The sequence below is a fragment of the Geotrypetes seraphini genome, chromosome 4, assembly GCF_902459505.1.
Source record: "Geotrypetes seraphini chromosome 4, aGeoSer1.1, whole genome shotgun sequence".
Taxonomy (NCBI): Eukaryota; Metazoa; Chordata; class Amphibia; order Gymnophiona; family Dermophiidae; genus Geotrypetes; species Geotrypetes seraphini.
In genome coordinates this window covers 293237241-293264210 of record NC_047087.1, presented here as the reverse complement: position 1 = coordinate 293264210, position 26970 = coordinate 293237241, and the positions used below count along the sequence as shown (strand labels likewise).

The 26970-nt window shown below is 41.7% G+C and overlaps 1 protein-coding gene across 9 annotated transcripts in view; it reads left to right on the top strand.

The window, feature by feature from the left end:
• Positions 1-26970, top strand: part of ACTR1A (actin related protein 1A) — a 108952-nt gene that overhangs the window by 61704 nt on the left and 20278 nt on the right. For all 9 annotated transcript variants that reach the window (XM_033940105.1, XM_033940111.1, XM_033940107.1 and 6 more), the window contains 3 exons: positions 3283-3375; positions 14541-14715; positions 16181-16242. In XM_033940105.1, coding sequence (XP_033795996.1) covers positions 3283-3375; positions 14541-14715; positions 16181-16242 — 330 coding nt within the window. The remainder of the gene's footprint in view (positions 1-3282; positions 3376-14540; positions 14716-16180; positions 16243-26970) is intronic.

Genomic DNA, 26970 nt, shown 5'->3' with positions numbered 1-26970 from the left:
CTGAACAAACTGAGTGAGTGGGCAAAAAAATGGCAGATGAGCTTCAATGTGGAGAAATGTAAGGTCTTGCACATAGGGAAGGGGAACTCCATGTACAGCTATACGATGGGAGGGAGGGTACTCGGGGAAAGCAGCCAAGAAAAAGATCTGGGGGTATTGGTGGATAACACAATGAAGCAGGCGGCACAATGTGCAGCGGCCTCAAAAAAAGCGAACAGAATGTTGGGCATTATCAAGAAAGGTATCACTACCAGAACAAAAGAAGTTATCCTGCCACTGTATCGAGCAATGGTGCGCCCACATCTGGAATACTGCATCCAATACTGGTCGCCATACCTCAAGAAGGACATGGCAATACTCGAGAGGGTCCAGAGGAGGGCAACGAGGATGATAAAGGGTATGGAGAACCTTTCATATGCCGAACGGTTGGACAGGCTGGGGCTCTTTACCCTGGAGAAGCGGAGACTGAGAGGGGACATGATAGAAACTTATAAAATCATGAAAGGCATAGAGAAGGTGGAGAGGGACAGATTCTTTAGACTAGCAGGGACAACTAAAACAAGAGGTCATTCAGAAAAACTGAGAGGAGACAGATTCATAACGAATGCAAGGAGGTTCTTCTTCACTCAGAGGGTGGTGGACACCTGGAATGCACTTCCCGGAGAGGTGATAGGACAGAGTACAATTCTGGGGTTCAAAAAGGGACTGGATGACTTCCTGGAAGCGAAGGGGATAACAGGGTACAGATAGAGGTTTACCTTACAGGACATTGAGCGAATAGGGTATGGATATTTTAGGTTAGGTAGGGAACACTTTCAGGTCATGGACCTGGGGGGCCGCCGCGGGAGCAGACTGCCGGGCACGATGGACCCCTGGTCTGACCCGGCAGAGGCAACGCTTATGTTCTTATGTTCTTATTATCTTTTTTCATAGTATTAAAAGTTCCCTGAAGAAGCCAAGAACATTGGCGAAACGGGTCCCATTGGGCTTTACAGTAGAGGCTAGCACTAAGATAAGTGCATTGATTTAATTCTTATTTAATAGCTATTGAAGATAGTTATATATATCATAAGCACATATTATATATCTATTATTTGAGAGGATTTTATGATCAATGAAAGATAACTTGACCTGCAAACACTGTTTGAATCTCTATTTTTTCTTTTATACCTTCAAACTTCTTGAAGCTTGAATTCTCTCCTGCTGCAGCAATTGACGAAACAAAGTCTCTTGTCAAGAAATGGAGATATATTTGGGAATTTATGTGACTTTGTTTGGATTACAACCATCACTTGATCTGTGAGGAAGAAGGAAAAGGAACATTAAGGCAAAATACTGCTATTTAAGCTAAGTTTTAATTTTTCTTTTTGGAGTCTTTGGCTTATGGATGAATATATAGATAATTTGTGTCCAGTGGCTTTCACAAACTTTTTTTGATGTGGAAAGCCAGGTTTTTGTTCTGAGAATTTTTTTCTCCTGCCGGGAGTTTTTTATTCACAGGTCTTTTTCTGGTTATAGGTCAATTGGAATAGTTGTAACTCAAGAAGAAGAGAGCTTTTCCCTTGGCTGGAGTTGAGATCCTTTTGGACTTGAAGCCCCATTTGTTAAATTGATTCATAAGTTCCATATAGCTGCTGTGGACACATTTCATTATTGATTTACTTTAACATATAATACCACTTCCCTTCCTTTTCTTCCTACCGTCTTCGATATCTTGGGGACTGGATTTTGGGACAAGAAACATATACTTGCTTTGATTATGAACTAACCTTATATCATCCTTGGTATTATACTCTTTACTTCAGGTTCCAGTGGTTAAGGTTTTTTGGAGGCGGTTGATCCGGTATTTGGAACATTTGTTCTGACACTCCATCTCCTTTACTCCAGTAGGATTTCTTTTAGACAAATACAAGGCCTTCCGACTGCCAGCAAGATCTGGAAGGCTTTTCATTCGAAAGACTGGTTTACTGGCTAAAAAAAATTATTTTGGGAGAATGGACCTTGGCCCATTCCCCGTCTTATTGGGCGTGGCGGAATCGCTTAAATGCTCTCATGCTTTTCGAGAGAGGTTGGGTGCGAGGTTCCTTTTGACAAACAAATTTTTTCCTTCAAATCTGGAGGCCTTATACTGAATATACTCTTTGCCTCATAAAGCTCGTAGCCATATTCTTAATCTTCTGAAAGTCTGAGCTCATAATGGGAGAGTTAGGCATAGAGACCCTGGGAAGGAAGGGTTGCCTTCGCTAATCGTCTGGTTACTCCCCCCTCCTTTTTCCTTTTTTTGAGGGGAGGGGTATTTCTGACACTGAGCACCAGGACGCCTAAGAGCTCAGGACCTGGTATGGTTGTTATAGTAGTACTGACATGTAGTAGAGGTTCGGGATTTACGGGAATCTGTAGAACTATTTGTCATGTATAACTAATGATGATTTCCATTTTATCAGTTTACATTACATTAGTATCTTCTATCCCGCCAATACCTTTCAGTTCTAGGCAGTTTACAACAAGAAATTAGCCTGGGCATTCCCAGGGAGATTACAAGGTTGATATAGTATGCATCGGGGTCTGGGGAGGTTCAATAAGGTTTAGTTAGATCATTTGACAAATTTCTTGAATAGTATAGTTTTGTAGTTGGGTGTCATGGTCAACAGATTGGAGAAGTGGTGGTCTAGTCTCACTGCTCTGGTGGCTAATAGTCCATCATATAGTTTATTCATCTTTTACTTCCTGTTTGATTGCACATTGTTTGATTGAATACATCCTTTGTTGTATATCTTCAATTATCATCAATAAAATAGTTTGAACATAAATACCATTTCTGGAGTGGGTAGCTACCTTGTATTATGTTCAGTAAAGACAAAGCAAAGAATTTGTTTAGTCTCTCCGCTATGTCCTTGTCCTTTCTGAGTGTCCGTTTTTGATGGTCCTTGGATGCACAGGTTTGAAAGTCCTGGTTTATTGGTATTCGAATAGTGACTGTTGAAGGGGGTGAGGGAAGGTTTGGCATATCAAAATATTTGCCTTAGTTTTGCAAAGATATTTTACCTTTTAAAAATAATAGAATTCTTTTTTTGATAAAATTGAAACATTTGATAAATATGCCCCTTAAAATAAATCAGTCATTTGATTCTTCCTCTATATTAAGTAGAGCAACATATCTATTACGTCTGAGAAACCTGCAGTTTCCAGGGTGTTCATGCTACTGAATTTCCACACGGTAGTCTTATTTTGCTATCAACTCTTCTGTTAAACATGGATTTCTGTGTTTTCCTTCCTTTTCAGCGTGCTTGCTACCTGTCGATAAGCCCACAGAAGGATGAGACCTTAGAGACTGAAAAGGCTCAGTACTATCTGCCAGATGGAAGCACAATTGAGGTTGGTAAAGACAGGTTTCATATTTCTGCATAGTATTAGTGTAACAAATGTTTGATGGAAATTAGATCTAATTGGTAATATGAGAATTTTTTGTTCTACCAGAAATGCTAGAACACAGAAAAACCCTAGATAGTTACATTAGTTCAGAACAGAGTTGCTTTGACTGATAAGTTAATTTACAGTAACAGAATTTATCACTACTACTACTGATCATTTTTATAGCACTGCCAGATGCTATAAACAGAATGACTGAAGATTACAAGACAACCCTACTCAGGCAATCAAAGCAGAATTATACAAACTGGTTTTCAAGATTTGTAAGATGGGAATTTAAAAATTTGATATGTTATAGAAACATAGAAACTGACGGCAGAAAAGGGCCACGGCCCATCTATCTGCCCATACCAATGTCCCACCCCCTAACTCCCTCCGTAAAGAGATCCCACGTGCCAATCCCATTTTTTCTTAAAATCTGACACGCTGCTGGCCTTAATTACCTCTAGTGGAAGACTATTCCAGCGATCAACCACTCTTTCGGTGAATAAATATTTTCTGGTGTCACCATGAAATTTCCCACCCCTGAGTTTCAACGGATGCCCTCTTGTTGCCATGGGACCTTTAAGAAAAAAATATATCTTCCTCCACCTCAATACAGCCCATGACATATTTGAACGTCTCGATCATGTCCCCCCTCTCTCTGCGTTCCTCGAGTGAGTATAGCTGCAACTTATCCAGCCGTTCCTCATACGGGAGATCCTTGAGTCCTGAGACCATCCGGGTGGCCATTCTCTGAACCAACTCAACTCTCCGCACATCTTTGTGGTAATGTGGCCTCCAGAATTGTACACAGTATTCCAGATGAGGTCTCACCATGGATCTGTACAAAGGCATTATGACCTCGGGCTTACGGCTGACGAAGCTCCTACGGATACAACCTATGATTTGTCTAGCTTTGGATGAAGCTTTCTCCACTTGATTGGCAGACTTCATGTCTTCACTAATGATCACCCCCAAGTCTCGTTCTGCTACAGTCCTTGCTAGGGTCTCACCATTTAGGGTGTAAGGCGTGCATGGATTTTTGCTGCCAAGGTGCATGACCTTGCATTTTTTGGCATTGAAACTTAGTTGCCAGGTCCTTGACCAATGCTCCAGTAGGAGCAGGTCATGTCGGGTATTGAGCCTTTGTCAGGCACTGTACTTTTGTCTGTTGTGTTGCATAGTTTGGCGTCATCGACGAATAACGTAATTTTACCTCGAAGACCCTTAGCCAAGTCACATATGAAGATGTTGAATAGGATTAGGCCCAAGACCGAGCCCTGCGGCACTCCGCTGATCACCTCCGTCGTTTCGGAGGGGGTGCCGTTTACCACCACTCTTTGAAGTCTACCACTAAGCCATTCCTTAACCCATGTAGTTAATGTGTCGCCTAATCCCATCGAACTCATCTTGTTCAATAACCTGCGGTGTGGGACGCTATCAAATGCTTTGCTGAAGTCCAAGTACACGATGTCTAGGGATTCCCCCATATCCAGCTTTCTTGTTACCCAGTCAAAGAAGCTGATCAGATTGGATTGGCAGGACCTTCCCTTTGTAAATCCTTGTTAATGGGGATCTCGTAGATACTCTTTGGACAGGATCGTGTCCAATTGACGTTGCTCACAGCTGTATTGCACCTGCAAAGAGCTGCAGTCTTGGCCCATCCTGCTGAGCTGCAGGTGAGTCACTGGTGCTGCAGTTATCATCTCTGCACCATGGTTATAAATACAGCAGCAATTTTCCAAGCACATCACTACCCTAAATATTGATTAATATTTTTGAAAGGTTAAGTGCAAAGTGTACCGAAATGGATGATGGCAGAGTAAGATTTAATTTTGGAGATGTTCACATTCATGAACATTGAGTGGCAGAGAAACGATTTGGATAAAAATATACAGTAGAAACAATATATTATGGTAAATAAGGAGCATATGATCCATCTGTTCTGCTCAGTAAATGAAGATGCAACCACAAATCAACAAAGTAATAAAAACATCATTCGTGACTATGAGAAACCTAAGACAAATCCGAAAATTCTTCGACAGGAAACAATTCCAACTTTTGGTACAATCTCTTATCCTTGGACTAATAGACTACTGCAACATACTATACCTCCGCTGCCCAGCAACCATGATAAAGCAATTACAAACAATACAAAATACAGCCCTAAGACTCATGTACTCATTGAAAAAATATGATCACATCACAGAAGCATTCCATGACTCACACTGGCTCCCAATACAAGCAAGAGTACACTTCAAATTCTACTGTCTACTATACAAAGCTATTAATGGAGAAAGCCCAACCTACTGGAACAACCGACTAACCCAATCCACCTCAACCAGGCACAGGAGAACCCACTCACTATTCACACACCCACCAACCAAAAATGTCAAAAGAGGAAAACTATATGACAACCTAATGGCCACCAAAGCAGCTAAACTAGACAGACAAATCACCAATCTGCTATCTACGACCACAGACTACAAAACCTTCAAAAAAGAAACTAAAACCCTGCTCTTCAAAAAACACATAAAACCTGTTTAACACGACCAGTTCCTTCCCTAACTCCACCTACCACACACTCCACCCATATCTAATTTAAAATGTTTCTTATTACCCAACATGTTGCTCCTTAAGTTCTCGACAATTCTGATGTAATTCTTAAGTTCTCGACAATTCTTATTTAATGTGACAATTCTTTTAACCTCCTGACAACTCTTGTGTAATCCGTCTTGAACCGCAAGGTAATGGTGGAATAGAAATCACTAATGTAATGTAATTTCCAATTTAACAGTGTTACTGTAATGTTGAAGCAATGGAAAGCAGTAGACCCAATAAGCCCTTATGGGCATTCTGATAACACCATTTAGCATACTGCTATTTTAATATTGCATTGTACAGTTATCCAATCCATTTTTTCAAAAGGTCCTGAATAGCTATCATTTGCCAAGACTATGTTGTTGGTACACAGTAATTTAGAGGCTAAAATTACCAGTCAAAAAAATGAAGTTTTAAATGGATGTTGAATACAGTCTAGCCTTGGGGCATTTATGTCTGCTGATATCACAGTAAATATCTTCTATACCAAAGAGCCAATGTATTGTACTTTTACAGAGTATTAATAATCTTTTTCAAAGGGTGTCATAATATGTCTTTCATAGCATTCATGAATATTGAGTGGCAGAGAAACGATTTAGATAAAAATATACAGTAGAAACAATATATTATGGTAAATAAGGAGCATATGATCCATCTGTTCTGCTCAGTAAATGAAGATATTATCCCAGGACAAGCAGGCATGCTATTCTCATGTGGGTGACGTCATCCGACGGAGCCCCGATGCGGACGCCTCACAAGCAGACTTGCTTGAAGAAACTAGAAGTTTCAAGTTGCCCGCACCGCGCATGCGCGAGTGCCTTCCCGCCCAGCGCACCGGGCGCATCTCCTCAGTTCTTAGTTTTCCGTGGAGCCGAGAAGTCCGTCTTTGACTCTCTGCATTCAACTTCGTTCACTTTGCCTTATCTTCGACCACTGTTTATGGTTTTTCTTCACGAATCGCTGTTTTTCTTATTTTCAATTGTTTTTGTTTTTTTTTAAATTTCCTTTTCTTCCGTCCGTTCTCCAGGTCGGGCCATCCAGCCACAGCCCGCATGCTTCGACTTTGCGGCGGCTATTTTTCGGCCTATGTTTCGGCCTGCTACCGGCTTTAAGAAGTGTTGCAAGTGTAAGTGCACGATCTCCCTTATGGACCCTCATAGACGCTGCTTCAAGTGCCTTTGGCCGAAACATCGTCCAACCTCGTGCACGCCTTGCTTAACGCTTCAGCCTCGAGCTTTTAAGCGTTGTTGCCTTTTGGTGGATCAGCTCTTCGACATGGCGTCTCCAACTTCGAAGGCGTCTTCGGCCTCGACGTCCATCGATGCTCCTCCGGCACCTCCTGCTTCCACCTCGAGCCTCATCAAACCTTCATCGTTTGCAGCGGCTCTTGCTTCGACATAATCTGCTGTGTCTTCCCCTGTTTCCTTAGTTCAGATAGCTCAGCAGTCGGTTCCACTGGTGGTGATTAAAGTGTCCAAGACTCCGAAGTCGAAGCACTCTCACACCACCTCGAAGGAACCTCCAGCCAAGGCAGGTGGGCCAGTTTCAGACGCGGAACCCACCTTGCCGGCTTCTTTCCAGACCATATTGGAGAAGCAGTTCTTTCAGTACCTTACCATTATGGGTCCTAAACTGCATCCTTTTATCCTGCCAGGGCATCCGGCAACTCCTGTGATGTCGAGCTGCCTCCTATGCCTCGGTTGGAGCCACACTCTTTGCAGGGAGTAGAGTCTCTGCGAGTGTTTGGTCTGCCTCCTAAGCACGACAGTCAAAGCATGGATTCTTTGCAAGTGCATCGACAGGACTCCTCACACTCTCAGCAAGGAGCAGAATTTTTGCGAGTGCATCGAGGTTCCTCTTCCAAGCCTCTGGAGCTTCGATCTACAGCCTCTAGTCCTATCCATACATTGGCATCGGCTGCTTCCGTCTACGAGGCTAAATCTCCCCGCTCATCAAGGTCTGGTTCTCGACACAGTCCTCATCGTCGTTCGAGGCCTTCATCGAGGCATTTTTCCAGGCATCGTTCCTTGCAGGATGTCCCCTCTTCCTCGAAGCCTCGTTCCACTCCAGCCTCGACCAGACCGCCGACTCCTTGGTCGAGATCTCCGATGCCGGGCCTCGAGGATGTTCCAGTCTCAGTTGCTTCATCCAAGTCACCAGGTTCCTTCGATGCTTTTTTCCATGCCGAAGCTTCTTCTTCGACGCAGGCTGCCTCGATGTCCACTCAACCCGATCAAAGGCTTTCTCCGCGTCTAAAGAGACAGAGAAAGCCGAATTATTCATGGCTTTTGTTAAATTTAACATATGTAAAGCCAATCTGGTATTATTAGAGGAATGTCTCTTAGTAACAAATCCCGTTTGGTGCATATCAATAATAAAAGGGAGAGCCTTAGCCAAGCGTAAAGCCAATATCTTAGCTAAAAGTTTTCCATCCACATTGATTAGCGAGATAGGCCTGTAGTTTGAAACCAAAGTGGGATCTCTGTTTGGCTTTGGCAAAACAATTGTTAATGATTCTGTCATAGTACCTGTAATACAACCTTTAGTCAGTTGAGACTGATATAAATTTAATAAATGAGGTAATAGGGTAATTTGAAATGATTTATAAAACTCTACTGCGAAACCATCACCACCTGGAACGGATCCAACTCTAAGAAACTTCAATGCTGTTTCTATTTCTTTTCGTGATATCGGCTCTTCCAAACTTCTTTTTATATGTTCAGGAACCTTCGGTCCAATAATTAGATTCAAAAATTCTAAACCATCTTTTTCCCTATCTCTATAAAGTTCAGAAGAATATAGGTCTTTATAAAAATTTAGAAATTGACTTAAAATATTTCCAATTTTAGTATGTGTCTCTCCATTCTCATCCTTTATTGCAATAATTTTTGTTCTTCTTTTCTTTGCTTTAAGATAATTTGCCAATAATCTTCCTGCCTTATTTGAGCTTCCATAATACAGAGTTTGTTGGGAAAACAAATCTTTCCTTACAAATTTAGAAGATGTCTCTCTCATTATATTTACCTTTTGCTTTTAATAAAGCCTGTAGAGTACTTTGCTCCCACTTATCAACTAATTTAGTTTCCAAATGTTTAATTTCTTTTTCCAAATTATAAAATTGTTTTTTAAGTTGTTTTCTAATATAAGCTGAATATGAAATAATATTACCTCTCATGGTAGCCTTAAATGCATCCCATAATGTTTCTATGTTAATATCTTCTGAAGTATTAAGTTGAAAAAATTCAATCATTTTTAATTTAAATTCTTCAAGGAAATTTGAATCCACAATCATTGTATTATCAAATCTCCATACAGACTTGCTATAATCTTGCTCATCAAACTGAACCATACACCACCATGATCAGATAAAATTATAGGATCTATGGCGGCTTTTGTCACTTGCTGTACTATTTATTTCAAGACAAAAATATAATCTATTCTTGAAAAAGATTTATGAACTTGTGAACAAAAGGAAAATTCCCGATCATCAAAATGAAGTATACGCCATATAGCTATTAAATTACAAGATTGTTCCAATGACTTCATAATTTTACTTGGTTTGTTATCCAATAATGAATCCATTACAGCATTGAAATCTCCAGCCACTACTAAATTAGAAGCAGCTAGTGAGAGTTGTAGTTTCTTAAAAAATTCCATTTGATTTGTATTTGGGGCATATATATTGAACAGTTCCAGGGTATTATTTCCCATGCTCATTCTCACATCCCTAGTCCTAAGTCTAATGGACTATTGCAATATCCTCTATCTTCCTTGTCCCACCTACTTAATAAAACAACTACAGAACGTGCAGAACACTGCCCTCAGATTGATCTATTCCCTTGGAAAATTTGACCACATCACCAACGCCTTCCTAGATTCACACTGGCTTCCAATACAAGCCCGCATCCAATTCAAACTATACTGCATATTATTCAAAACATTAAACGGAACGGTACCCTCCCACCTAAACAACCGCCTAAATAGGGACCTCTCATCCAGACAGAGGAGAACCCAGTCCCCTACCCCCCTTTTAAAGGAACTAAGCGCAAAAAGATGTATGACAACTTACTAGCAACACATGCAGCTAAATTGGACCCCTCCATCACCAACCTACTGACAGCTTCAACTGACCTCAAAGCTTTCCGAAAAGAAATCAAAACCATACTATTCAAGAAATTCATCCACATTTCCTAACCCCCCATTCTTTTCCCCTCTCTCTCCCTCTTAGTATCCTCCCTTCAAAATTGTTTTAGACCTAATGCCTTTAATTGTATTCCTCTTCCTGAAAACATCCAGCTATCATTTTGATGTATTAGGCCCAACGTCTTTAATTGTATCCCTCTTCCTGGAAATGTCCAGTTATCTTTTTGGTGTAATCCGCTTAGAACTGCAAGGTACAGGCGGAATAGAAGTCATTAATGTAATGTAATGTACCCACCTACCCAAAGGATCCGAGTCAATCAGCTGAAAATTAGCTGTACATTTTTTATTTATTAATATTGCAACCCCAGCTTTTTTACCAACTGCAGGGGCAAAAAACTTCTGGTGTACCCAACCCCCTTCCAGTTTTCTTGATTCCACCATTGATAGGTGCATCTCCTGAATAAACAAATCAGCATTTTGTTGTTTTAGGAAAGCTAACATTTTTTTCCTTTTTATTTGATGGTTAAGGCCATTGACATTCAATGAATATGCTTTAATCTCCATCTATTTCCAAATATGTAATCCAACAATAATATTTAAATTTATGTAAATTAATATGATTAGACACCATAACACTGTTTTATACATTTAAAAAAAATAAATTTCCCCTCTTCAACCCTTTCTTTCCCTACCCCTTCTCCTACCCTCCCAACCCAAATCATTATATCCATCCCTACCCATCCCCCCCCAAATAATGATGAAAACTTGGAAACGCACATATGGATTTAGGTTAGGAAAAAACCCCAACAGGATAAAATAAAACATATTCTCATATATTAAGCTATCCAAATCTATTTATGAAAGAGCTCCATTTGAATTTTCCACTTTCCAAGCTTCGTTCCTGGACTGTTCTCCTGTGCCTTTTCCATTCCATCCACAGCTTCTTGGGCTGGTTTCAGAACAATGTCAGCCCCAGACAGCTTTTTCCGATCTACTAAAGCTATTTCTGTGCTTTATCACCTGAATCCTGCTTTTTGGCAGGTCTGAACAGCCTGAAGTAGATTCTGCCGTGACGCGAGTTTTCCAGCGCGCAGCCCTCCCTAGTGATGGGGGGTAAAGTTTCAGGTGAGGCCCTTTTGAACCACTGAAAGATTAATTTCTTTTGGACCTAAAGATCAAGACAGTTTTTCTGGTCACCGTTATTTCAGCACAATGTATTTTGGAGTTTCTGCTCTTTCTTACAGGGAACCCTTTCTCCATTTGTTGGGATGCGGGTGTTTTCTTCTGTACTGTACCTTCCTTCTTGCTGCAGGTGGTTTCTGCTTCCCAAGTCAATCAGGAGATTAGGTTGCTGGCATTTTATCCGACAGGGTCGGAGCGCATCGATCAGAACTTCCACAAATTAGGTGTCCAGAGGGTCTTGCTCTTTTATTTGGAAAGGATAATTGAGTTCATGCTGTCTGATCACTTTTTTTTGTTTGTTTGTTTTCATTGCTGTGCTTCACCATGGTAAGTTGGCGTCCAAGTCCTCGATCATTTGTTGGATTGGAATATCCATTTTTGCATCTTCTGTTGCCCACGGCAGGCAGCCACTGATCTCGTTCAAAGCATTCAACGAGAAATGCGGCTGTGTCGTGGGGGGCATCTCGTGTGATTCACCCTGTTGAAATTTGCTGGGCGGTTTTTGATCCTCTTCATACTTTTGCTCAGTTGTTGTAGCAGCGTGTTCTGATGCCGTTTTTTTCAGGACCTCAGTTTTAAGGACAGGCTCTTCTGCGCCTCCCTTAGCTACTGTGGCTTTGGTACATCACCTAGCGTATAGAATCCGGAAGGGACTTAACAGAATGGAAGATTCGGTTTATACCTTTGATAATCTTCTTTCTGTTAGTCCCTGGATGATTCCATATGACCCACCCTCTCTGTATTCACTCAGTTGTTTAGAATAGCATGCTCCTTTCTGCCTCGGTTACTCTCATTAAAGGCTTGAAGATTTTCCAGCTATTTGCCAGATCCTATGGGACGTTTCTCCGAGTATGCACATTACCGAAGGCCTTTCTTGGGATGCTCGCTGCAACCTGCAGGTTAGTACTGCATTGTTCCTCAATGCTTTTTCTGAGTTACCTTTGTGCCTGTTTCTCACTTGTTAATATTTTGCAGAACAAGTCAGTTCATGATTTACTTGTGTTGATGGGGATACCCCCCCCCCCTTTTCCTGGATTTACAGGTATGTGCTTTGGGACTGAACTAGGGTTTGTTGCTATCTCCCAGCCTAAGAGGGTGAAGTATGTTCATAAAAGATGTGGATTTCTGCAACACCCGGACTTCGGGTTGGGATTGAACACCTAGTGTATGGAATCCTCCAGGGACTAACAGAAGATTATCAAAGGTATAAACCTAATCTTCCAATAGAGCAGCTTTGAAACAATTTTCTGCCAGTGTTCTGGCAATTTTCACTTTTCCATTTCTCCTCCCCCTCCAGCCATTTTTTTTGAAACTTGCATATGTTGCAGGCAGTACCTACAATGCAAGCGCAGGCTTCCTCATCCAGCCCCCAAGAGTCTTCCTTCAGCCATGTCCAGCCTCCTCTGATAAAATTTCCCATCTTTGAGAGGAGTGGGATGAGGCTGTAGGAAGTAGTGCTGCCCGATTCACGATTCGAATCGATTCACTGATTCCAATCAAGTGAATCGATTCAATTAAAAAAAAAAAAAAATCAGCCTCCCGATTCAATGACTGACCCTTCCCCCCATGCCTTCATAAAGCAGGAGCGGCAGTGCTGCCTCTTGCTGGCCATCCGCTGCTGCTCCTGCTTGAGGGGGAAGGGTCAGTCAGAAAGGCCTGCATATTCCCCCAGCTTCCCCCCTCTTACCTTAAGCTAATATGGCAGCCTGCAGGATTGCTGGTGCAATAGCGATCCCTGCAGCTGCCGTCATCCTCAGCGGCACGTTCTCTCTGCTATGGTCCCACCCCTCCTCTGACGTCAGGGTCAGGATCACAGCAGAGAGAATGTGCTGCTAAGGATGACGGCAGCTGCAAGGATCGCTATAGAACCAGCGATCCTGCAGGCTGCTGTATTAGCTTAAGGTAAAAGCGGGGAAGCTGAGGGAACATGCATACTTGCAGGGGTCAGGCCTTCGCGGTGGGGAGGCAGGCCTGTGCAGAGGGAGGAGGAGGAGAGTGCCTTCATTGTGGGGAGGCAAGCCTGTGCATAGGGAAGAGAAGGAAGAGTGCCTTTGCGGCGGGGAGGAAGGTCTGTGCAGAGGGAGGAGGAGGAAGAAGTAAGAGAGGGGATGGGAGATGCCAGACCTGGGGTGAAGGGAAGAGAGACCAAACCAAAAAGAGGGGGAGGAAAGCAGAGGAGAGGTGCTGGACTAATGGAGAGAGGGAGAGAGAAATGCAAGACCACAAGGGGAAGGGTACCAGAGGAACAGATACTGCTCCAAAGTAGGTGGGCAGGGTGCAGGATGGCAGGATAGATATTAGGAGAAAGCCTGTACCTGGGGAAGGGAATACAGGAGGTAGGAAGAGAGAAAGGAGAAGCTGGATATGGGGAGAGACATGAAACAGAGATAAGATGCTGGGCATGGAGGGAGCATAGGAACAGGGACACAAGGGGGACATTACTGGAGAGAATAAGGACAGGGACACAGAAGAGAGATGCTGGATGAAAGGGTAGTTGAGAAAAGGAGAGATAGTGGATGGTGGGGTCCATCTCTGCAGCAGCGGGGTGGGGGGGGAGGGGATGGAGATGAAAAAAAGGAAAGATGCCAGACCTCCAGGGAAGGAAAGGGAAACAGAAGGGGAGGGCAGAGATGGAAGATGGATGGTTAGCAAGAAGAAAAAAGGACAGCCTGATCAGAAGACAACCAGAGGCTGGGACCAACATGACTTAAAAAATGACAAAAGGTAGGAAAAATAATTTTATTTTATATTTTGTGATTACAATATTTCAGATTTGAAATGTGTATCCTTCCAGAGCTGGTGTTAGACTGCGAATGTGAGCTAGGATTTAGCATAGTGAGGAAAAGTATTTTTTATTTGTTTATTTTGTTTACACCACGGGACCAGTGTGGGTAGGAGAGGGCAAAAGGGGTGAAGAGGCTATAAAATAAACCCACCAGGATGTGGCAAGAAAATCAAATCGAATTGAAAAATCGATTCAAATAGTCTGAATTGAATCAAAATTTTTTTTCCTGAATCGGGCAGCATTAGTAGGAAGGCTCTTGAGGCCAGCAGAGGAAGCCTGTTTGCATTGCAGGCACTGCCCATGACACAAGTAAATTTAAAAACTGGCTGTTGAGGGAGGAGTAGCCTTAGTCAGAAGTAAGACACTCATGCTGTTATATGATAAATTGGTAATGCCACCTGGTTGTGTATTTATGCAGGTTGGGCCAGCACGCTTCCGAGCTCCTGAACTGCTCTTCAGGCCAGACCTGATTGGCGAGGAGTGTGAGGGAATTCACGAGGTGTTAGTATTTGCCATTCAGAAATCAGATATGGACCTCAGACGAACATTATTCTCCAATATTGTGCTGTCAGGAGGATCAACTCTTTTCAAAGGTTTCTTTTCTTTTCTGTTAAATCTCTAAGACTGACTCTAAAGTATATATTCACTGTATGTATTATTTCTAAGCAGTTCTACATTGTATTATTACAACCTATATTTAATGTTTGTTTCACTTTTTAATATGTGATATGAGCCAAGTTACAAAATAAGCACATAGGTTTTTAACAGATGGACTTAATCCACTACTACTATTTATCACTTATATAGCGCTGAAAGATGTACACAGCGCTGTACATTTTTACATTTAGTAGATGGTCCATTGTCAGAAGAGCTTACAATCTAACTTGGATAGACAGACATGACATATAGGGTTGGGGATGCAGAACCCAAGGTGAGAGGAGTTAGTTGTTAAAAGCACTCTCAAAGAGGTGGGCTTTTAACTTGGACTTGAACACTGCCAGCGATGGAACACTCTATAGGGATTCGGACAGATTGTTCCAGGCATATGGCACATCAAGATAGAAGAGACAGAGTCTGGAATTATCAGAAGAGGAGAAGGGCATAGATAGGAGGGACTTATAAGCTGAGCAGGGGGAGCATAGGGGAAGATAAGTGAAGAGAGATAGTTTGGGGTAGCCAAGTGAATACATTTGTAGGTCAGTAAGAGAAGTTTGAATTGTATTTGGAAGCAAATGGGAAGCCAATGAAGTGACTTTCACAAACTCTTACAAACAACAACAATCATATCTACATTCCCCTTTTCCATATAAAACACAGTAATCTCCAACATCCCCATATAGCTACTGTTTTTTAAAAAGTTTGTTATAGAATCTTATGTCTTCTGTAACCAATTAGTCTAATATGTTAGGATTGGATGCATAACAAATCTGTTACCAAGTCCTCAAGATGCTCTTGACATTTTACAAAAATCTCAGGTCTTATACACAGGAAATTTCTTTTTCCTTAACTCTCCAGACCATTCCTAATGAGCAGCAGATGGTAGGTGAGTACCTGTACAGCCCTGCTCTAGTTAGGCTTTGCTTGGTTTCTTTAAAAAAAGAGAGAGATTCAGCTCTAAGAAGAAGAAGGAAAAAAGACTAGAGAACAGAATGCATATTTTAGAGGTATGATTAGTCTTGGTCTCTGTCCCAAGGACGCACACTCTGAAGTTTCAGGATGCTTCCCAACCCTGCCCTCTGTCTGGAGTTGTGCATCTGCCCCCTTCTGGGCCAAGAGGGATTCCTTGAGCACCTCCCTCCCCCCAGAAGAATATACCAACCAGTAGTCCAGAAAAACAATGAACAAAGAAAAAAAAAAAAAAGAAAGCAGATCTCCAGACAGTGTGAGCTCAGCTCTGGGCCTTTCAGAACAGCGGCTGTAGGGAGCACTTGCTGATCTGTTCAGAGATTGAGAAATATATACTCCTTGGAAATGGTGTGGAGAGACTCAAGGAAAGAAAATTAGCAGGTAAGATGAATTTCTTATTAATATTCAGTGATTACTTCATTTCTTTTGCAGGTTTTGGTGATAGACTTTTGAATGAAGTAAAGAAACTAGCGCCAAAAGATGTGAAAATAAGGGTATGGAGCCTTCTTAAAGAGATTTTACCATGTGTTTTCAATGATTATTATAAAAGCGGTATAAATACTTTTAACATTATTAAAAGGAGACCTTATTTAAGGGAGGCCTTTGCTAGGTTCTGGAGAAATTAGTGAATAGTACACATGTTGAAGGGGACAGTTTGTACACTAAACGGTGGGGTCTGCATGTGCATTTTCAAAGGAAACTCATGTGAGGTTTCCCTTTCACAATGTGGTTGGAGGGGGACACAGTGGATCCAACATACATGTGGAACATCCATCCAGAGTTTCTAGAGCGAAGCGCTTTGCACGTTGTAGTCCCCTGACTTCTGCCCTGATAATGCTCCTTTTCCAGCACTGGTAATTTTGTCCATAAAGGTGGATGAGCTGTCTTCAGTGGGGCATTTCTATGGGTATGCAGCAATTTACTTGCAGAAAAAGCTTTGAAAATTGGTCCTGCAGGGTACCCACATGTATCTGTGACTGAGGAAAGGAAAGGGTAAGATAAGATATTGCTAGCCATAGCTGGAGCTTACAAACGTAGGTTAAAGGTTACTAGCCTTGGAGATGCTTATCAGGTTTAGAATCTTATTTACCTTTAAGATTTGCCATGTTTAATGGAAACCCATGTGACCAAATTTCATAGAGGATATAAGTGATATTCCATTTCAATAGGAGAGACATTCTAGACAGATGGGTATGGTCCCCATGGCTGCGTGCCATCTGCAGAAGGAATCCACTCCTGATTTTTTTTCCTCTGTACCTATGCTGTACTTCACTGTGCTCTTTAGCTCCACCTACAGCTTTTTCCTTGTGCACGCATGCCAGCAAGAGTGTGTATTTCTCTCTCTTCTTTATTATTTTATTTGGTGTTTTTAGTCCTTTTTTGTATTTTTGTGCTTGAAACATTTCTTCATCTTTACCTGCATTGAGAACACATAGACTTCAGTCTGTAACTGACACGCCAATCCCAGAGAGTACCTGTTAACCAGCCTGCTTAGTTTTTTTTGGAGCTCAGGGCAGTCCCTGAAGTTGTCTCTCCTACTGTTAAGCAGGGGTCGAGCGCAGGCTGTTAAATGCCCTTAGAAAGCTCAGCGGTGTCTCGCAGGGTGCCTGCTGTATCTTCTCACCTCCGCCTGTTCCGGTGTCCATCCGTCGATCCGCGAGAATGAAATTGTAGTCAGGCATATAGGGTCTGACTGGCAGCCCGAAGATCAGCATTGCAGAGGCATTCCAAGCATGAGGCAGTGATTCCCTGATACAGCTATTGTAAGAGAGCTGAGGCAGGCTGCAGCAGAGTTCCACAAACAGTTCACAGTGAGTATAGGCTGTCGCAACCTGTGAAGTGAATCGGGGAAGATCTGAAAATGGGGTTTTCAATGTTTCTACATGTTTCCCTGTGTTCCCTCACCTGAAGAAACCTAAAATCGCTGTTTTTTGAATTTGGTAAGTGTGAAAAATATCATGATTTTGGCACAAATTTCATAGCGGCAGCCATCTTGGATGTCTATCGATCTCTTTTTCAGAAGCTCCCTGCTTCTCCAAAACTGTAATTTTTGCCTCAAAATTTATTGGTATGGAGTCCTTGGGCTCTCTTGATGTGAATTCTTGCCAGGATTGCGCAAAATAGGCACCTCCAGAACATTCTTGTGCCGTGTGGCATGCACAGGAGAGGTGGCAGCATCCAGCTTAGCCTCTCCCCTGTTGAAGGAGGTTACCAAACACTCGGCTAGCTTAGTGGGGCAGCTTTCTTTATTTTCAGGGCTTGGCATGGCTACTAATTCAATGAACCTGGCTGCGGACCCTCCGCAGCCTAAGAAACACTAACTTAAGTCATCAAAGGATGACTCAATGTCCCAAGAGCCGGAGGCTTTCTCTGAGGTGCAGATTCTCAAAACTTTTAATGCCATCACTAAACTGTTTTCCGACAGTTTAGCCTGCACGCATTTTAGTGGTGGATTATTTGTGTCTTTTGTGACATTTCTAGTAGTCTCCGACACTGACATGCAAATGGACTTTTTAGCATTGAAATGAGCACTTCGGTGGATTCTTAAAAAATGCTGAGCCATTTTCTAAAAGCGGCATTGGCTTTTGGTGACAAAAATAAGTGACTAGTCCATGGGTGCCAGTACAGTGACTGTGCTGTTTGTCAGTGTCAGAGACTGCTAGAAAAGTGGTAGCAATGACCCCGACCCCCTCCCCCAGCAGTGGGAGAGATGCCCACTCTCTCCCACTGCCAAATGACTCTACCCCCGCCTACCAGTGGGAGAGATGCCCACTTTCTCCTGCTGCTAAGCGAAACCGCCACCCCTGCCCCCTGCAGCGGGAAAGATGCCCACTAGAGAATGACACGGTGGTTGTTACCCGCGGCTAGCCACAGGTAACCCGCCGAAATGGGGAAGAAAAAATAGTGGTCTCTGCGGGGACGGTGACAAGGCCATTTACCACCCCGTGGAGCGGTGAATGGTCTTGTCTCCGCAGTGAGGCAATCATGGATTGCGTGGTCCATTAGCCCCACTCGCCCGATCGTAGCGTTCCGCCATTTCCCTCCCTCCACCTCACCTTATATGCAGAGTTTGCCGGCTTTCTTTTTCACCCAGCCACACGCTTTCAAAAAGCCGCGCACGCGCGGCTGCTGGAGTTCATCAATCTTCTCCTCTCCTGCCACTTTCTGTTTCCGGTTGCATCAGAGGAGAAGATTGAACAATAGAGCAGCCGCACGTGCGGCTGGGCAAAGAAGAAAGCCGGCAAACTCGGCATCTAAGGTGAGGTGGAGGGAGATGACAGAACGCTGCATTCGGGCGGGAGGGGGCTGCTGGACCTCCCGGCTCACATTAGGAAGGAGGGAGTGAAAGGGAAAGAGATTCTGGGCCAAGGGGATGAAGAGGGAGAGAAAGAAACCCACAGCAGGAAAGAAAGGGGAGAACAGGCAGGTGAGCCAGATGCTGGAAGCAGGGGGGGGGAAGAAAGAGGGAAAAATGTTAGATGGGGTTGAAGAGAAGAGACACATTGGTGTGGAAGAGGAAGAGAGGGGAAATCTGGACACAGGAAAGTAACAGAAATGGGAAATTATGTGCATGGGGCATAGGGACAGAGACATAAAGGGGACATACATGCCATGGGGATGGTAAAAGGACACAGGAGGGGGCAATGCCAGATACATAGGGGAGATATTAGAAATGGGGAAAACAGGAACACAGAAGCGAGATTGTTTGGGGACCGAGCTCACAGGCTCGAGCGGCTTGCACAAATTACATTGTAACGTGCCACGAAAGTAAGATGGAGGGAGATAGATAGATAGTTAGATAGACAAGCAGGCCGGCCGGCCGTGCGAGAGAGGAGCTGAAGGATGGTAGAAAGGAGCAGATGGTGAAGAAGGGAGGGAAGTATGGTGGTAGAAAGGAATAGAACAGACATTGAAGGAGGGTGGAGAGGAACAGACCCTGAAGGGAACTGTGGAAGACAGAGTGGGGAGAAGACGCTGGAAGGGAAGAGGACAGATGCCAGACTATGGGGGAGCGGAAGGAAGAAGATGGGTGCCAGACCAATTGGGGGGGGGGGGTGGAAGCAAATGGAAGACGCAGAAAGAAGACACACAGTGGATGGAAGAAACTGAATGAGAAGATGAGGAAAGCAGAAACCAGACAACAAAGGTAGAAAAAAAATTCTATTTATTTTCTTTTTTTTGTTTTTTTGCTTTAGGATAAAGTAGTATATTAGTTGTGTTGATAAAAATGTATAAACAAAGCCCTGCCAGCTGAACATCTTTCTCTAGTTCAGCAGCCAGAACTTTGATTTATAAGGAAGGAATAAGCTAAATATTGCAGTACTTAGGCTTATATGGATGCTGCGGGGACGGGGTGGTGAATGGGATGGCAGTGACGGTGATGGGGTGGTGAAGGGGATGGCGGTGACGGTGACGGGGCAGTGAAGGAAATGGCGGTGACAGGGCGGTGAAGGGGACGGTGGGACAGGGCAGTGACGGGGACAAATTATTTCCCCGTGTCATTCTCTAATGCTCACTTTCTCCCACTGTCAAGCAAAACAGCCACCGCCATCCCCCCTGCAGCGGGAGAGATACCCACTCTCTCCTGCTGATATGCAACATGGGAGGGGCCTTATATAATATGGGAGGGGCCTTATACAACCTGGGTCAATCAGACCCAAAGCTCGGTCCTCGGTCTTACAGGCCAGCGCAGTAAGCCTGTTTTTGTACATCCCATCTGTCTAGAAGGTCTCACCTATTGCACTGGAAAAATAGATTATGTACTTACCCTGGTAAGCTTTTTTCCAGTAGATAGGTGAGACATTCTAAACTCCCGCCCTGTCCTTCCTGTGCCTGCCTACTGTCTTTCTATGTTTCTCCACTAGAGACATACAGCAGAGGCATAGAGAAATATCTGAAGTAGATTCCTTCTGCAGATGGCAAGCGGCCATGAGGACACTACCCATCTGTCTAGAACACAGGTGTCAAACTCAAGGTCCGCGGGGCAAATCCGGCCCACCTGGCTGTTTTATGTGGCCCGTGGTGCAATTGATGCGGTGTTTTCATTGCCGCCCCTAGTGTTATCTTCTGGGCTGCTCCCTCTTCCTCGCTGCCACAGTTGTCAAAGCTGCGGGCAGCGGCTCCTACACGCGCCCTGCGCCTGAACTGGAAGCCTTCTCTCTGATGTCGCAACGTCAGAGGGAAGGCTTCTGGATGAGGCGCGGGATGAGCGGCTTCTCAGACGCAGGACCTGCATATAAGGAATCCACACTTGAAGAAATGCCATACGACACTTTGGGGATCCTGCTATTGCTCTCACCTCCCATTGCAGTAAAGTGTGTAGCTTATTCCTCCAATATCAAATGGCTACTGCATTTATAATGTCTAATCTATTAAAACTGCCTTTCTGTTTGGAGCTCTAACAGTAGTGTCCTAAGGTTGCCCTGGGGATCCACTGTAGTCACATCTCCTTCACACAGGCTGGGCTCTCACTGAGAATCTCCTCCTTGCACTACCATGTCCACATTGCCTGTATATTTCTCTCTGGGGCTGTCTATTCCAGCATGGCTGCTGTTGCATTTGTAACTTTCCAACATTCTCTAAGATGTCATAACTAAAGTATTAGAGGATCCAGAACATGTTCGGCTCCCCCAAATTCATGCTATTGGGGGAGTGCATGAGATTTTTAATTCATTTGTCAGAGCTGCTTCAAAGCGTGGCTGTCAGCAAGGGTAGATTCACTTCCTTCCCCTTGAGTTGAATTCCTTCTTGATCTATGGAACTGAGGAGACTGTTGCATACAGGTAGAGCCATTTGTGCTCAGAACTTTACTGCTAGTTATGAGCTATTACATTACATTTGTGTTTTCTATCCCGCCAATACCTTTCAGTTCTAGGCGGTTTACAAAAAGAATTGGTCTGGGCATTCCCAGGGAGCTTACAAAGTTGATAGAATGAATTTACAAGAATTGATGGATAGCATGAGCAATGGGATCTGGGGAAGGGTTTATAAGGTTTTAGTTAGATCATTTGACAGATTTTTTGAAGAGCATAGTTTTCAGTTCTTTCCTGAAAGTTTTGTAGTTGATCATCTTGGTCAGTAGCTTGGCGAGTTGGCGTTCTATTTTCACTGCTCTGGTGGCTAGTAGTTCGTCATATCGTTTTTTGCTTTGTGTGCCTTTTGCTGGGGGATGGGTGAAGAGAGCCTGTGTTCTCCTTGGTCTTGATGTGTTGTTTCTGATTAGGTGGTTGTTTAGGTAGCTAGGACCAGTTCCATTTAGGGCTCTGAATAGGGTTCAGAAGAATTTGTATTGTATGCGTGCTTGTATTGGGAGCCAGTGTGAGACTTGGAAAGCAGTGGTAATGTGATCGTATTTTTTCAGTGAACATATCAATCTGAGAGTGTTTCGCACCGTTTGTCATTGTTTTAAAGTGTAAGCAGGGCATGTCGGGTATAGGATATTACAGTAGTCCAGGAGTCCCAGGATTAGCGCTTGGACCATGAGTCTGAATTGCTCTCTTTGAAGTATTTCTGGTTTCTCTTAGGTTTTACATGGTTGCAAATGCCTTCTGGACCGTTTTGCTGATTTGAAGTTGTATGGTGCAGCCCTTGTCTATCATTATTCCCAGCAGTTTTAGGTTGGGTTGTAAGGGGTATAGGATGGAGTTTAATTCTAGGTTTGTTATGGAAGGTGTTTTGTTTTTTTCTAGAAGTAGGAATTTTATTTTGTCTTGGTTCAACTTTAGTTTGTGGTCTCTCATCCACTGTGATATTGTTTCTAGTGTTGTGTGTATTTTGATTGTTGTGTCATTGGTGGATTGGACGAAAGGCAGGATGATGGTGATATCATCTGCGTAGCTGTATGAAGTTATGTCTAATTTGTCTAGGCATATGCCAAGTGTGGCTATGTAGAGGCTGAAGAGTGTTGGGGATAGTGGCGAGCCTTGGGGGACTCCGCAGGGGTTGTTCCAGGTTTCAAATTATTCTTTCTTTGTTTTGACTCTGTACTTCCTTGAGCGAAGGAATCTTTCAACTATATGAGAGCTGTTCTGTTCTGATGATGCTGCCCATTTATGTGCTTTAGCAATCTCGTCATCTGTGAGAAACACTGATTTTTCTTATTTCCCTTTAGCAACTAAGCTGTAGAATTGTTTCTTTTCCTGTTAGTTATTGATTCACAGCCAATATGAGCTCGTATTCTCTACCCATTTACAACAGCTGGCTTCAGTAGTTTGGACAAATGCTAAAGCCATTTCAGTTGAATGGGAGAGACTATATATAGGGAATGTAGTTTTCCAAAACATTTACCCATGTAAGTTAGCTGTCTAAACACTACCACCAAGAGATCAACATCAGCCAGGCAAGGTTAGAGTTTCTGAAGCAACCATGTACAGTTTTATATTTCCAAACTTATGAGTACACGTTTTGTTTTGAAGAGAAGCGGTATAGGGGGGCGTGGCTTACCGCACACACAGATGGACGTGTGATCACGGAGCTCCTCTCAAATAGGCAACAAATTAATAAAAAATTCCCCTTTCAACTTGATTTTTAAGAAATCAATTGCTGAAGATAACAACTTAAATATATATAAAAGATAATTTGAAAACATTTCCTGCCAGAAATTTGAAAAATCGCAGAAAAGATCTGAAGCGAAGGAGAAAAGTAAGGCTACTAATTTTTACCGGTCTTTCTGTGTGGTGATACGGCACGAGAGTGAGAAGAGCTGTAAAAAAAAATTTTATTAACTGACTAACATTGAAAAAGGGACGGATCCCAATGTGAGACCGTTGATAGCTAGATTCCTGGGCTGTGGCGGTTTGAAGCGCTGAGTCGGAGCCCTGAGAGACTAATTGATTGATACTTTTATTGTTTTCCCTCGGCGCTGAATCGGCGCAGCATCAAGACAGATAACATATAAAAAGGGAAAAGAAATGTCAGCGAATACAATCTGATGATACTGGAGGTCATAAAAGTTAAAAGACTGTGAGATTATATTGTTTGCCGATTTGAATGCTGAGAAAATGAGAGAAGGCTTTTGAAGATTTGCAGCTTTCTCAGAACGGCAATTATTGAAGTTTAACTGAGGGGGTCTGACACGGAAGAGAGAGGTGCTAAGGAAAGATAAATTACTGATTCTAACGGCTTGTCTCTGTGCTGATGTGGAGAGACAGTGAGGGAAGGCTGATAAAGAATTGAATTGGCTAACGGAAGAAAAAAGAAGTTTAAATGCAGTTTTAAATATTAATGCTGTCAAAGCTATAACTGTGAAGAGAGTTGTTTAAAGGGGAAAATACTAACTAATGTTAAAAAAAAAAAAGTAAAAGAGAGACCTGACTCCCAATATGTGGATGCTGTCAGTTGAATTCCTAAGTGTGGCGGTTTGAAGCAGCCATTTCCAGATTAGAGCTGAAACGGAGCCCTGAGTGATTAACTGATTTTTTGCCTGAAGCCAGTCTTCTTGTTTGCTTTTCTCTCAGCGTTGGATCGGCATTGAGGCAGATAATAATAAAAAAAAAAAAGGATTTATTCATCAATGGAGACAATTTGATAGAGATATTGACATCAATTGAAGACTTGAAAAAAAAGAGACAAGCGGCGAGATATTGAAGTATGTGAACAAACCAGAGGAAAAAAAAAAGTTTGAGAAGAAAATAATTTTTTCTTATTGGTTTTTCTCTGGACTGATACAGAGAGACAGTGAGGGCAGGCTGATTAAAAAAAAAAAAAAAAATTGAATTGGCCAAAGGAGGAAAAAAGAAAGTTTCAATGCTGTTCTAAAACTATTGCTGTAAAAGATATAACTGTGTAAAAAACTGAAACAAGACATATTACTGGGAATTGTGACTGAAAGTGACTATTGTGTCTCCTAATAAATATAAAGAAAGTAAAACCAAGAAAAAGAAAACAACAACATGGCAAGTACCAGACAAAACAAAAATGAGGCTGGTACGTCTGCAAAAAGACAGAAACAAGATCAAATAACACCAAGCAAGATCCCACTTCCTGTTGAAGAACCTGACATATTGAGTAAAGCAGAAGTTATGGAAGAACTAAGACAAATTAAACAAATGCTTAAGGAAACTGTAACCAATATGTCTGAAATGAAGGAAGAAATTTTAAACATCCACAGACAAATGGAAGTTAATAACAAAAGAACAACTGAATTAGAATCAAAAATGGAGGTTATAGAAAGTGAATCAAATAGATGCAAAAATGACAGCCTGGAATTAAATAAATTGAAAGATCAACTGGAAGACTATGAGAATAGAGGAAGAAGGAAAAACATTAAACTTTTTGGAATACAAGAAAATTTAGAAGGGAAAAATGCTATCCTTTTTCTTGAAAATTTAATTCCAAAAATATTACAACTGGACTTGAAACAACCACTTGAAATAGAAAGGGCGCATAGAATTCCAGTTAAAAATGTAGAAAACAAAGGCAGGCCAAGACCGCTAATTTTCAAAATGCTTAGATACCAACAAGCATTAGAAATATTAAATGCTGCAAAAAAAGACAAAAATCTAAATTATAAAGGATCCAGAATATGGTTTTTGCCGGACTTTGCTAAAAACACAGCAAATAAAAGAAAGAGACTATTAGACATGAGACCTCAGCTAAAAGAAAAAGGTTTTAAATACGGTCTATATTATCCGGCAAAAATGAGAGTATCATCTGGAGATAAATCCCTATATTTCGAGGATCCAGAAAAATTAAAAGCTTTTCTTGCTAAACCAGAACCTATGATATTTTAACATAAAACATTAAGATGGATTTTGATGACTTTATGAAAAATTATAAAAGTATGAAATATTGAAATATCTGAAGAAAGGAAAAATGATACAAAGAAAAGACAATAAAAATTTATAAGAAAGAAAGAACAAGATATAGAAAAAACATTGATAAAATACTAAATATATGTTTAAGATAAAATTTTATGATGTAAATAAAAATACTAAGGAAGAAGGGGAAATTGATTGAATATTGATTGCCTAGGAGGGAGGAGAATGTTCGGGTTACAGTTCCAATGTGTATCCTTAAGCAGCCATTATATTGGATGGGAAAGGGAGGGAAAATGAGAATATTTACTAAAATGATTAAGGGAAAAATAAACAAGGGTTTAGATACTTTAGGGGTAAATATGTGTGTCGTGAAAAACATATTTTGTATTCTAAAAATGAAAGAAGAGGAGAAGAAGATTATAATGAGAAGTATTAAAATGTATAATGTCTTTTAAGATATATTCTATTAATGTCAATGGCCTGAATCACGTAATCAAAAGGAAAAAAGTATTAACATTTTTAAAAAAGCAAAATGCGGATATTTATTGTCTGCAGGAGACCCATCTTAGTATAAAGGAATCACAGAAACTATCGGGTGGGTGGGTAAAAGAATGTTTTTTTGCTCCAGCAGAGGGTAAAAAAGCAGGGGTAGCAATTCTTATAAATAAAAAATGTATGGCCAAGATTAAGGTAAAAAATTCAGATCCACATGGAAGATGGATACATATTGATATAGGTATGGGAAATGATGCCCTGACGTTGTTTAATATATATGCCCCTAATTCGAATCAATCAGAATTTTTTAAAAAATTACAGAATATGTTATTACCACTGGCTACTTCTAATTTAGTGGTGGCTGGAGATTTTAATGCTGTAATGGATCCATTATTGGATAAAAAACCAGGTAAAAGTATTAAATCTTTAGGTTTAGATAATTTGGTTCAGTCATGTGATTTGAAAGATATATGGCGTATTCTTCATTTTAATGATCAGGAATTTTCATTTTGTTCACAGGTTCATAAATCATTTTCAAGAATAGATTATATTTTTGTTTCAACAAATAAAGTGCAACAGGTGATTAAAGCTTCCATAGATCCTATTATTATTTCGGATCATGCGGGAGTATGGATAGAATTACATTTAGATCAATTAGAGAATGGTAGACCTCTTTGGAGATTCGATAATGCATTGCTTGTGGATGACAAATTTTTGGAAAATTTTAAAACACAAATTAACGATTTCTTTCAAATAAATTTAGTGGAGGATACATCTATAGAGAATGTATGGGATGCATTTAAAGCAACTATGAGGGGTAATATTATATCATATTCAGCTTTTATTAGAAAACAGATTAAAATACAATATATAGAATTAGAAAAAGAAATAAAAATATTAGAAGCTAAATTGATAAGTAAATGGGAATATGAAGTTTTGCAAGCTCTTTTGAAAGCAAAAGGTAAATAT